This window comes from Eumetopias jubatus, unplaced genomic scaffold, assembly GCF_037043125.1.
Source record: "Eumetopias jubatus isolate StellerSeaLion01/CBP00866 unplaced genomic scaffold, mEumJub1_p1.0 scaffold_9, whole genome shotgun sequence".
Classification (NCBI taxonomy): domain Eukaryota; kingdom Metazoa; phylum Chordata; class Mammalia; order Carnivora; family Otariidae; genus Eumetopias; species Eumetopias jubatus.
This window is the reverse complement of record NW_028274815.1, coordinates 70,573,531-70,587,028: the sequence shown is the minus strand read 5'-3', so window position 1 is coordinate 70,587,028 and position 13,498 is coordinate 70,573,531. Positions and strand designations below refer to the sequence as shown.

General features: G+C 34.5%; 1 protein-coding gene across 24 annotated transcripts in view; it reads right to left on the bottom strand.

Moving 5' to 3' along the window:
• Positions 1–13,498, bottom strand: part of NRXN1 (neurexin 1) — a 1,124,404-nt gene that overhangs the window by 142,645 nt on the left and 968,261 nt on the right. For 15 of the 24 annotated variants that reach the window (XM_028103968.2, XM_028103969.2, XM_028103971.1 and 12 more), the window contains 2 exons: positions 1,881–1,970; positions 173–492 (listed from right to left, as the gene is read on the bottom strand). In XM_028103968.2, coding sequence (XP_027959769.1) covers positions 173–492; positions 1,881–1,970 — 410 coding nt within the window. The remainder of the gene's footprint in view (positions 1–172; positions 493–1,880; positions 1,971–13,498) is intronic. The other 9 variants (XM_028103979.2, XM_028103980.2, XM_028103982.1 and 6 more) reach the window with 2 other exon arrangements.

Here is a 13,498-nt window from a genome sequence, read left to right as displayed (position 1 = left end):
ATATATATATATACTTCACATTCAAACTGAGTACATTATGCTAAGCAAGACTCAAAGAAAGCCATGGCAGCTGAGATCAGAAACAATCCCATTTTAGAAAAGACACATATACAGAAAAGCCCACTTTCATAACCACAGTTCTAAAACAAAGGAATGAAATCCACATACTCACCTGGCTAATGGGTTCTTTCGTAGGGGGCTTCCCTCTTCTGGCTGTGCTAGTAGCTAGGGTTGTGGTGGTCTCCATAATTGATGTGGACATCTCTGACTGCATGGCAGTGGCTGTTGACTCAGTTGTCATTGAGGAAGGCACTTCACCAACAAGTCTCACATTTCCCACTATGGCGATGTTGGCATCATTTTCAGCTGCCATATTCAGAACTTTCAAGCCATTGTAGTAAAGCCCAGAGAGCTGGCCCTGGAAGGGCTGGCCCTGCTCTTTCCCGCCAATTATTATGGTTGCTTGGCTATTGAAGATTGTGAGCTGACGCCCTGTAAAAATAATATTACATACATGCAAAAATGTTGATTGTGAACTCTACATTCTACAAAGGATGATAAAACAGATCTTTCATGGGGTGGATAATGAGAGCAATAAACTATAAGAGAGGCATTTGACTCATAATTCATTGCTTATAAATGAGGTGTCCATGAAATGCATAATCATTGGCAAATACTTGTAAATTCTCAACTTATTGTAAATGTAGTGTTTTTGCTAAAAGACCAATCAAAGATACGTATTATAAATCAATTTTTAGTGGATCCCTTCTCCCTTTTACCTCAAGATCTTATACTGTTGGTCTCTTAAGTATAACTTGTTAAATTAAAAAAAATGTGAGATATCTAACATTTCAAGTATTTGTCATTCTAAAATTACCACTGGCAGAAACTAATCTAGAGCAGCTAAATCTCATTTTAAATTTATGATAAAAATTTCATAGTTCATGTAATGGCCACATGTATCTATATGCTATTCTTTAAAAACGTTTATTTTTTTGAAGGCATAGTCCATTGTTATTTGAATTATTCTATTTTTCCGGCAATCACACTGAAAAGAAATGCATGGTTTACACTGGGCATGTCAGAGACAAAAAAAATCCAAAAGTATTTTTCTGATTGGCTTTCAGCAAGTCTATTAAAACAAAATAAAATGAAAAAAAAATAGCTTCAGATGTAAAAAGCGGCTTCAGGAATGATACACAAACCAATGGAGAAATTATGGCACAATTCCATCAAACAGCAATCCTCAGCAACAGTACCAATATCATCAAATTGAGTATCCGTTTTAGCAGATTGTTCTCTGCTCATAAAAAGCATGCACACAACTTCAAGTTCAGTTTTAATTAGGGCTTGTTCTCAAATGCTCTTAGAAGGTTGCAAACGTTAAAGGGACTTCATTTTGACTGGCAATCCATATTGCCCACTATTTAAGATGCCTAGAGTTTAAACCAAGAGTTTTGTTTTGTTTTGTTTTGTTTTGTTTTGTTTTCAGGACCATAATAAAGATATCAGAACTACATATATTTTAGTTAATAATTTAGAGGCTGGAACATGTAATATAATCTATGAATGATTTATCATTTTGGGTTAATGCTTGCTGTGAGTACCTTCATAGATTGAGTTAGTGGATTATATTTAACAGTCCCTTTAACCTTAAGTTAACAGGGTAAGATTATTAAACAGCTGGTACGTCTAAAAATGTATAGAAATTATTATACAAGGTATGCAAATATTACTATCTACATTTTACTGTTTTAAATTTGTTTTTAATTTAGTTTTACGGAAAATTTATTTTTTATGTTTATTAGTGTTACAATGAAGTACTACTTGGTTATGTTCAAATTATTTTTTTATTTGAAGTTTTAATCAATGTTTTTTACCTTTGTCGAGTAGCCATTCATCAACTACTCGACCAAGTCGATATGGAATTCGCTGTCTAGCAATCGCCAGGCGCTCGTTATCATTGTTTCCTTTAAAGTTTAAAGAGACATTTCATTGGTTAAAATCTGTAAGGTCAAAGGTTAAAAGTTAATACTTAAAGCTTGAGCTATACAGTTGCCACATGATTTTTTGAAATTTGGAATTTTAAAAAGTTCTACCTAGAACATTTCATGTTTCAGACTTGTCATTCATTCATTTATTTTATTTTAGCAAACAAAATTATTCCTATGTTAATTGAAAATTAGAAATCTGCATTTGAGCTAGGTTATTAAACTTATATTATAGACAGACCCGAACAACCAATTTAAACAGCATATAATAGCTTTACAAAAAAATGACCATTGATCTCAGGGTTTTGTCTTTTTGATGTTTCTTATTAACTAGTTAAACATGTTCAGGTGAAACAGGTTTAAGTTTTCAAAATACATTCAACCTCTTATTCCAGATTAGTAATTTATGAACACCAAACTTAATACCAACTTTGGCACACTGAAGCATCTAAAATTGGCCTAGAAGAATACTTTATGTCCTATTCAGAAAATAGAAATTCTTATTCATCTCATTTTAGGAAACCACAAAGTCTGAATAGTTCTTGTATATTCCACACAAATTGGTTTATCAATCACTTGGACATCACAAGGGAATATATCTTGCATCATCCAAATATGTTATTACAGGAAAAGGCTTTGACAAAAGTGACTTTATTTGAGTGTCCTTCAGTTTCACTTAAAGCTTAACACATGTTGAAGTGTATAACATATGGAAAAAATATGTATGTTCTTCTATTCCCACATATCTGCTTTTATTAAACTATTCTAAAGAAGGCATGACAGTGGAAGGAACAAACACAAGCCACAAACAGTGGTTCCTACTCACAGATTCAAACGAAGTAGGAGCCTCCCTTCTTTGACCAAACATTATCTGACAGAAACACAGTTTAAACTGACCTTGAATAATGCTTGCAAATAGATGAATGTATACTTGATCTATAAAGCACTCAGGAAGAATCCAGGCTGCCATCTCAGTGCTCAATAGTATATAGTGCAAGAAGTTTTTCTATTCTGTAAAAATTAACTAACATGGAATTTGAGCTAAGATGTTTTGGCAAAAGCTCAGAGAAGAACTTAGAGGAGAAAGAAATACTGGAAGGTAGTACTGCTGACAAGAAAATACTGGAGCATTTTGCTCAGAAAGAAATAGATACAAATTTTTCTCAGAATAATTTGTAAGTGCTTTCTTACACTGTTTTTACTATACACTACACATACCACAATAAACCCACCATTATATTAGTCACACACTTTTAGAGAAATAGAAAAGAACTGTCACTTAGACCTTATCGACTTGTCCTTTGAATGTCTATTTGACTAATAATATTTCATGCATTAGTACTTAATTTAAAATGTAAATATGTTGTATTCCTGAAACTAACATATCGTTGTGTGCCAAGTAAGGATAGTTTTAGTATATTGATAATCTAAAAAAAAAAAAACAAAACACCAAAACAAAAAAACCCAAGGATACAAATAGCTTAAATTCCAAGCCTATCTTTGTTTTAAAAGAGTGCAGTTTGCGTTCTCTTCTGTGTGCTTGCAAACAAATTATATTTGGAAAAATACACTAAGATATGATATTGGTTATCTTAAGGCAGTGAGACGAATAATGAATATGTGGCTTTGGCTTATATTTGATTTATGTGATAAACATGTTTATGCGCATAATTTGATAGGCAAACATGAAATAGCTTTTCAAAGACACATACCCTTTACTCTATTAATTTCTTTGTCCACCAACACTCCTACCAATTCACACTGTTATAACTGTCACGATGACTTTATAATTAGGTAGTTCCTTATGCCGTTGTTCATGCTAGAGTGTTCGCATCATCAGAAATGATTATTTCCTGAGACACCATCCAAATTTAGGCTCCAAAACACCTCTTCCCCGGACACTACTAAAGCATATTAACAAACCTCTCTGTGTCAAATCTGCAATCAATTGCAGCCATTCTCCACATGTCAGGTGATATCTAATTATGCCATTTGTCTATTATAACCCTTCTCAGTGACTTTAAGACAAAAACTCAAGGCCCTGATGAGATTTATGAGTGTTCCATGATCTGGTCCTTTCCTACCTTCTGTTCCTCATCTCATGCCTGCCCCTGCCTTGCTCTCCTCTGTCCATCCTCATGAGACTTCTTTCAATTTTTCTAAGGCTCTCCTTCTTCCTCTGGGCTTTTGTACTTGTAACTTCTTTATTTGAAATGCTCTTCCTCACTCTCACGCCATTTCCATTTTTCCTTAGCCAAACATGACTCATTAATGGAGTCTTCTCGGCAGAGGATTATTTCCTCGGGAGGTCTTTCCTGCTGTCCCCAAGTTAGATTAGCACACTTGACTACATGCTTCCCTAGCACCTGATACATGCCCTTTGGAACAGGCACTGACTTTGTAATTGCATATTCAATAAATGTTTTACCTCTGAAGTTCTATACAGTCAGACACTGTGTGTGCTGTTAATTATTGTATTCTCAGTGCTAGCACAATACCTATCAGATAATAATCTCCTATGAAATATCTGTGGATTGAGGTAGTGAAGGAAATCTTGTTTTTAATTCTGATAGCTTCCATGGAACCATTATCTCATCCTATAGCCTAACAACATTCACAAGAAAATGAAAGCAAATACTTATGCCCAGAGAATAGATCACATATAGCCGAGCCTCCCTTTGACTTTCCAAAAGAAATATCACATAGTTCATTTATAATTTTATCTCTTTAGTGATTGTCACTGACTTGAACATCCATACTGTAAGTTCATTACTTGTTTAATAATAACTGCTTCATGCCACAAAATAAGTAATCACAGTTAGTATTAGTAGGGGAAGTAGAAAAGTCCTAAGCAAGACTGGTGGAGAGAATTGACAGCTTTGGATATTCTTTTTGAATAGCTGAGAAAAAGAGCACATAAAAACACGTAAAAATATATACACAGATACATACAATTTGCTCTCATACTTTTGGTACTCAAAAAGCAATTAATATAATTGATTGACATGATTTAAGTCAACAATAGCTTTAAAGATCCTTAATGAGACTCAGCTAAAACAACATAAACACCGTATTTCCAATGAATAACAAAGAGGCCACCTAACAACAACAGCAAAGAAAAAATTGAGTAGGCAGCAGAAATAGGTGTAAAGACATGTGATAATATTTTTTAAAAGGTAGCCACAGGGATAGTATCATACAATCTCATTACCCATGAATATCAGATACCTTCTAGTTCAGAGACCTTTTTTTTTTTTTTTTTAACAGAGAGATTTGATTTTGAAATCAAAGGAAAGACTTTAGTCTTTGTTGGAGTAATGGATGATGGGAAATCAGATGGTACTCACTTCAGTTCAATATATGTTTCCAATGCTTTGTTCTTCTACTAGAATAAAAAATTAATGACTTCTCTTGTGACAAAATTATATATAAATACACTATCAACCAAACAGAGACACATCTAAATAGATTACTGATGATGATGTCTTTTAACAGACGAATTCCAAATCCCTTCTACTATTGAGTATAAAATAGTTCAGACTGTTTAGGTTCACCAGGAATAAGCCTACATTTTGCCTCCACCTCATGATTTTCATTAACAAGCTTCACATGAAAAGTCATTATTGAGGTATATTATTTTAAGAAATTGCTCAAAATGCATTTTATTTCATTACAAATTCACAATGATATGTTATTTACAAAACAATCAGTAATTTGGTATGCTTGTGTTCATTTTTAATCCTGGCCATAGTTTGACATACATCTAAACTTAGCATGTAATATAAAGGACATAAAACAACCAATTTGATTGGGAAAGATTAAAGATAATTATAATTTCCAATGACCTTTTCTTTCCTCTGGGAAGGGTTGGGATCTAATACCAAACATGCTGAGATATAGAAACATTACATAGTGCTTCTGAGCATGGTCAAAGAAAGCAGGCCTACATGGACAGGAGAGATTAAAAACAAGTGGAATGTGGGGCCTTGTTGCACAGTTGGTTAAGCAACTGACTCTTGGTTCTGGCTCAGCTAATGATCTCAGGGTCCTGGGATCAAGTCCCATGTTGGGACTCCAAGCTCAGTGAGGAGTCTACTAGGGTTTCTCTCTCCCTCTCCCTCTGTCCTTCCCTGCGTGTATGCTCTCTCTCTAAAAATAAATAAATTAATTAATCTTAAAACAAAACCAACCAACCAAAGAAACAAACAAAATCAACTGGAATGTATCTGAATATTCACATCAAGCCAAAGTTTCCTAAATCAGAGGTAAAGATAAAGTAATAATGACCCACTTATAAAAGACCTATTTGTTCTGGAATTATTAAAAGGGTCCAAGAAGAACTTCAACTTTTTAAAAAGCATACAAATCAACTACAGCAGTCGACTGAACACATCAATCAGGTTTATGATAACAGAACTTCTCATCGAATAGTTAAGACATACTTTAGTCTCATATTTTCTGCACCCTAATAAAACTAGAAGGAGCTTTTCCTTTTATTTTCTTTTTCCTCCAGTTGATTTCATGTGGGTTAAGTATGTTGGTACCTCCACTGAAAATGTCACCAGCAACATACACATCTCTACTGAAGTAATTTCCAAGCAAGGAAACAGTATGCAAAACTTGGGTTTATTTTCCTTTGAACTGTGAAAGGATTCGGTATTTTTAAATTAATTAATTATTAATTGGACTGTAATAAATACATGACATTAGATTAGCTTCAAGATTCAGTATTTTTGACAAAAGGCAGGCTTCCTAAAACCGGAATCAATTTCTAGGTGCAAGCTCTAACTGGAGTGGCCATTTAGGTATAAAGGGCTAAATGTAATGGATATTTCAAACAAGGTTCCAGGGCTGAAGAATAAAAAGGAAAATCTGGTCATTCAGACTTAAAGTGCAACTTTCTTTATTTTGATTGAATCCCAGATAGTTTCATTCTCTTACCTAACCAATAGTGTTTGGTCACACTATAGAATATTATTAATTTTGTATGAACCAGTAGACTACAAGGAAACAAGAGTAATTTCAAAGACTCAAGGTAAGCAGCAAGGAGTAATAAAACTCAAATCCTTGACTTGTAGTTAAATTTCATGGTGGGACTCAGAGAATAAAAAGAAATAAAACTGTAATCATATTTTTATGACTATTGGTCAGTAGAGAAAAGCTATGTGAACTTCGCTAATAGTTTTTCTCCTCTCATTTTCATAAATCTTCACCATGGATTTATAATTTCTCTTCAGAAATAGAAGTGTCAGTTTTCTATATGACAAAGTAATACAGTTGGAAGAAAAATAAGGAAAAGTAGTGCTATGAACCCAAAATTTGTCCAAAATAATATGAAAGTAAAAACAGAGATACTTGCTTCTTCTGAAGCTCATTTTCCTGACTTGGGCTTTGGGAGAGGAAACACAAAAGGGTTCTGAAAAGCTATACATACCTCCAGAGAAGATTAGGAGTCTGTTTTTAGACCTTTTGTTTTTAAATGAGAATACGTCATTTAAATATACCACAACCCACAAAGCAAAGTAAAAGTTAAACATAGTTTTGTAAAATTGCTCTACTTTTAAAAGCAGCATTATCATATAATTTCCAACTAAATGACATATATGTCATTGTTATGCAAACCATACAAAACAGTAATACATAACTTAGCTGATCAAATAAGTGGATTTTGAACATCATTGGAATAGTAATACATAGCTGATAAATGTTTCAAATAAGTGGATTTTGAACATCACTGACACTTGGAGGAACAAACTTGTGAAAGAATGAAGCTTTCTAATGAAAATATTTGTCCTACATATCATGGTATTTGCTATATCATTAAAATGTATAGATAACAATACATGCCTCTATTTGTCTCCTGACTCCTTCTCCAATTTCATCTTGAACCACTTCTTTCTAATTTTTTAAACTCTAAACACTCTGTACTTTTCCAATTCTTTTCATGGAGCTAATTCTTTCTGAAGATGCCATTTTGTTTGTTTTGCATATTTTCTGCATCTCTGGGTACTCCTTAACACTCCCGACATAAATGCACACACACACACACACACACACCTGAATGTGACCAACTTATTTTTCCCTTAAATTTCTCAAAGAAGCATTCCCTGTGCACCCTCTCCACCAAATTAGCCTAGAGCTTTCCATTACGCACTGTTATAGCACTTAGTAACAGTATTGATAATCATGACGAAATTGATTCTAAATTTATATTCCTTGCAAATAAGGGTCACGTCCAGTCCATCTGTTCATTGTTATACACCTTGAGCATAGCACAATGCTGGGTGCAAGGTAACCACTTGATAAGTAATTCCTCAGTGGAAAATGAATCCACTAGGGGTATTTCTTGCATAGCCATATGGTGGTATTTGTTGTTCAAGAGTAAAATCAGTAAGGTTGTTAGTACCATTAAAATATGTGTGTGTGTGTGTGTGTGTGTGTGTATATGTATATATATATATATATATATATATATATATATATATATGACTTCCTAATCTTGCTCCTCTTTCATCAATCATGATTTTGCCATTGGAGTAAATATAGGCCAAGGAAGTGTCTTAAGTAAATGTTTTGTGCTTAAATGTAAGCCAATGATGTCTAGCTTGAAGAGGGGACCACTATGGTGCATATACATTGGCAGAAAAATTAATACCAACTTGGGATCCTTTTTTTTTCTTAATTGCAGATAGAGCTGATGGTTGATTTGATCAGGGAGAAATTTCTGTAAGTGCCTCAATTCTCTAATGAACCATATATGAGAGACATAGTCTTAGACTCAATGAATCTTCAGAAATATGCATAATTTTCAAGAATATCTTCTTCTAGATTGATTTTAGAGATTTCTTGAAAATGAATTGAATTGTAGACTCCCCCACTAGCATTTTCCAAAGTCCATCAGTAAATATAACAATTGCTTGTAAGGAAAATGTCCTTTAACTAAGGCAAAAATGACACAGAATTGGATTTCTACAATTTCAGGCAGTAGAAGTTATAGATCTTCTAGTCGTGAGGGCACAGGCCTTCCAGAGTGTGCCTGATTCATGGCTAATATAAAGCAGTGATGGATTTGGATTGTCATCTGGACTTTTAAGACCTTATGGAATTATAAACACATACTACCAGTATCTAAAAGTGCTTCTTTTCTGACAATAGGACTAAACAAACTAGTAAGGCTACAACTAAGTTTCATGCACTTTGGAAAACCCACATTTTAAGTATGAAAGTGGTCTGTAGGTAAAAAAGTTAGAGAAAATACTACCAGAAAACTACTAGAAAACAGGATAATAATGTATTGAGTGGCTTTTATGTTTTATTGTGCTACTGACTTATTATATAGGTTATCTCTCATTTAGTCCTCATATTAATCCCAGACCATAAGTATCTTTTATTTTATAGATAAAAAAATGAGGCTCAAATAGATGATACAACTAGGGCTATGCCATGCAATATAGACGGAGGAACCATTTGAACCCAGGCATAGTTGACTCCTAAGCTATTCCTTGCAATAGTTTTTTTTTTTTTTTTTAAGAAAAAGTCTCAAACAGCCTGAGACATAAAGCCCCAACATCTTCCTTTTAATCTTTATGGCACTATCCTGTATAATGGAAAATACCATGGTCTTGTTTTTAAAGGTTCTGTTCTGTGAAGTTTGGGGTGAGATTCTCCTCTTGGGTACATAAAATCAGAAATCTTCCCAAATCCTTGAGGATTTATCAGGAGTATATTTTTATCACTTCTATTTTATAGATGAAGGTAGTGAAGATCTACTACAGTTGAGATCTCAGTGAGGAACAGCATTTCATTTTTTTCCTTTTACAGTGATGCCCTGCCATTCAAGCCACTTGAGACATAAAATATTCCAAGCATTCCTTATCTTAACCCCTTACCTATAAGACAAGCCCCAAGCATAATAATCCACCAAGTTCACAATTTTTTTTTTTGATGCTGACCCTCGCCAAGAGACAAGTTGTTAAAGGACAGAAGGCCCTAGTCATGAGTGAGAAGACCACCCCATTTTGTTGGCTTGTGGGAAGAGGGATGGGACTCTGCAACATGTTAAAGTGAATTCTGCTTGGACTTCACATTTCCTCCTTTTTTCTTCCCTGCTCACCTCTTTTCTCTGCTTTTCCCTTTACACGTCTCCAAGGACCCAATGCTTAAATGCCATTTATCAATAACCCAATGTGTGTACCCATTCCTAGACATTTCCCATGTACCCAAAAGATTTCACCTTCCTTCTCTAGTTCCAATAGTTAAATCCCTTGTTCTTTAGTATAGCTTAGGTAGACATTAGGAAAGTAATCTGACTCAATGAAGTCAATACATAAGCACCGACAGTGTACTCTGAAAGTACTGTGTCAAGCATACATCAATATATCCCATAGATCTTATTGTTAAAGAGCTTACACTTTGGGGAGTCAAGGGGCAAAATGAAGGAAGTTAAATGGAAGTTCAGGATAATAGATAACTTTGCATAAGTATATAATTAACCACTAAATGAACTGTACTTGCCACAGAAGTTCAGAGAGGACAATGGACTACAAAAACACAGAAGGTGTGACAGAACACAAAGGATTTTACCTAGATCACAAACAACCTAAATTTTATTGAAATCATAACCAGATAAAAATGTGTTCTAGTGTGGATATTAATTCCCCAAAGATTGATTATTGATTATTCTTTTCAATTTCATAAAACTATATACCTGTAGATCTATTTTTAAGTAAATTTATTCTCTGGTAGAATATATTTAGTCTCAAACTAATTGTAAATATAAATAAAAAGAGTTAAAATATTTATGCCATATGAAGTGAAGCATGTAGTACACACAGTGTTAAAACTACTAAATAAAATATGATGAAAGTTGACAAGAATTTGAGGGCAATATGCAAAAAATGAAAATATTTGAGTTAGGATGGAGGGATTATAGGATTATGATCTTTTTCAGATTTTAATTTCATATTGGTACTCTGTTTATAGATACTTCCGTTTTGCTCCCATCATTCCCTTAAAAAAAAAAAAAACAGCACTTTCTATAAATTAAATGTAGCATCTGAATGCAATGCTATACAAAGAGAGGGTGGTACAACCCAGGCACCTTGTCAGTCAGCCTACTTAACTTAAACATCTGGAGAGAGCACAGACCACTCCAGTAGGGCAATGTCTGTTCGTAACTAATGCTTCCGATGATACCCCAGCTCCTTGTACAAAACAGGAGGCCTGTACATTCAGTAAAACAGTACCTTCCTGTGAGACTGCTAGGATACTGGGCATGAAGGTCCCAGGCTGTCTACTGCAGAGTTCAACAGTACTTTGGGGAAGAAGTTAGAAGCTTAGTGCACATCTAACTGGGTTAAGAAATTTCTCCCTCCATGCCCCCCTCTTACGTGGAATTACACTAAGAGATCTAGTATGCCTTTCTGTAGAAGCATTGTTTGTATATGCTACTTACATTCAAACATTTTATTTTGGGCATATTGTTCCAACAGAAGCAAAGGTAACCTTGTGATCTTTGAATCTCACTGCCCATGTGGAATGGATAGTGACTTACATGTTCTTCCCTAAGCCTTCCCATGTTGTTGAGTTCCTAATGCAAAGGGACTAGAATATCATATCAAAAACTAGAGGCAAGAAATAAAAAGCAACAGGGACAAGCAGATAACAGAATACCGAATGCGCTCTGATAAATTAAAGGTCATACTCTGTTATCACACATACTAAAGAGTTCTTTTGTGCTAGCTGTGTAGCCTTTAAGACAGAAGATTGGTTTAACAGCTACAGAAACAGAGAGGGCCACTGATAGATATCACTCAATGGTGAGAAAAAGAAAAATGAAATGAAGAACAGCTCCACATTACCTTAAAAATGTCATTTTGCCATTTTCCCAGATATGAGAATCTTAAGTACCTTCTAAACCATGTCAAAACATTTAAGCTTATCCACCCTAATAAGATCTTACAGGTATATTTAAGCCTTCTTTTCCCAGTTCTCGATTTCTGAGAATCAGAGTATTATGTGGTATAGCTCAGTTTTCTACTTTCTCACACCAACCCTGACTTTTAATCTGTTCTTAATATTTAGACTGCTCTAAGGAAGAGGAAATAAGTAAATGTCTCATCTATCGTCTGATATGGACTAGAAATTATACTGAGAAAGTTCCTTACTCTCTAGTAAACTAAAGTCTGATTACTGTTGCATTCTAATCTCATTTTAATGGACCAATCTCTCTCCTTCACTTGTAATTGGATGCAGGAAGATTTTTTTTTTTTCCAGTTAGAAAGATGGGGTTTGTCAAATGTACACAAATTATTTAAGATTACATGCTCTGGAAGTACCAAGGGCAGGCTGGAATACAGCTGGAGGATGGTCAGTCCTCCTCAATCTTATAAAATGTACAAACTCTTAAAAAATAACTAATATTTTTGTAGATAGATCAAATACTATAGATTTGAACTTAAAACCCTAGAATGACTTACCTCCCATAAAAATGTATTTTGTGTATCAGCAATGATTTCATTTTTTCTCTCTCTTTTTAAAAAAAAAAGATTTATTTATTTATTTATTTGAGAGATGGGGGGAGGGACAGAGGGAGAGAGAGTCTTAAGCAGACTCTGTGCTGAGTGTGGAACCTGACATGGGGCTCAGTCTCACGACTTGGAGATCACAACCTGCTCCGAAACCAAGAGTCAGATGTTAACTGACCATGCCACCCACGCGCCCCTCAGTAATGATTTCTTACAAGTAAGCCCTTGTGGTCAGACTCATTGTGTAAAGAGAATCCTTGATGGTTAAGGATACTGGGCTCTACATCCTGGCTTTTCTAGTGATTAGCTTTGTAACAGGGGACCAGGGACACATTTTTGAGCTTCAGTTTTCTCATCTGTAAAATAGGTATTTGTAAGAATAACTGATATAATACAGTATAGGTAAATCTCTTAGCACAGTGCATGGTACAAGGTAGACCCTCAGTAAATACTAGCAATATATTGTAGCTGTGTCATTATTTGTTGTCTGGTCTAATCTGTGTAATAGGATGTACGTATCTAGAAATATATAGATTGCAGAAATTGTTTCTCACCCATCTGGACATCAGAGACGTGGTAAGAAAAATAAATCAAGTTTTCTTTCCTAAGACAAATAAAGGAACTAGATTTATTATAAATATGTACTCAACCCCATAGATGCTTTGTCAAAAATCACTATATTTATTCCCAATGTCAAACCTCTGAGAACCTGTTCTCAGAGGTTTATGCATTGTTACCTATAAGCCAATGGGAACAACTGAAGGGAGGTCATTAACTTCAAGAGGCCCCACAAAAAGAAAAAGCCAAAGGCACCTGCCCTAAGAGAAAATGGAATTCAGGAGACCACTGTATGTTCTGGGCAGCAGCATAGTGACAAAGCTGCTCTTCCAAGAGGAAAACCTTAGATATCACTGAGGACTCAAAATGATATTGTAATATGTATATTAATGGCTCAAAGAGATGAATTTCAAAAAGAATATC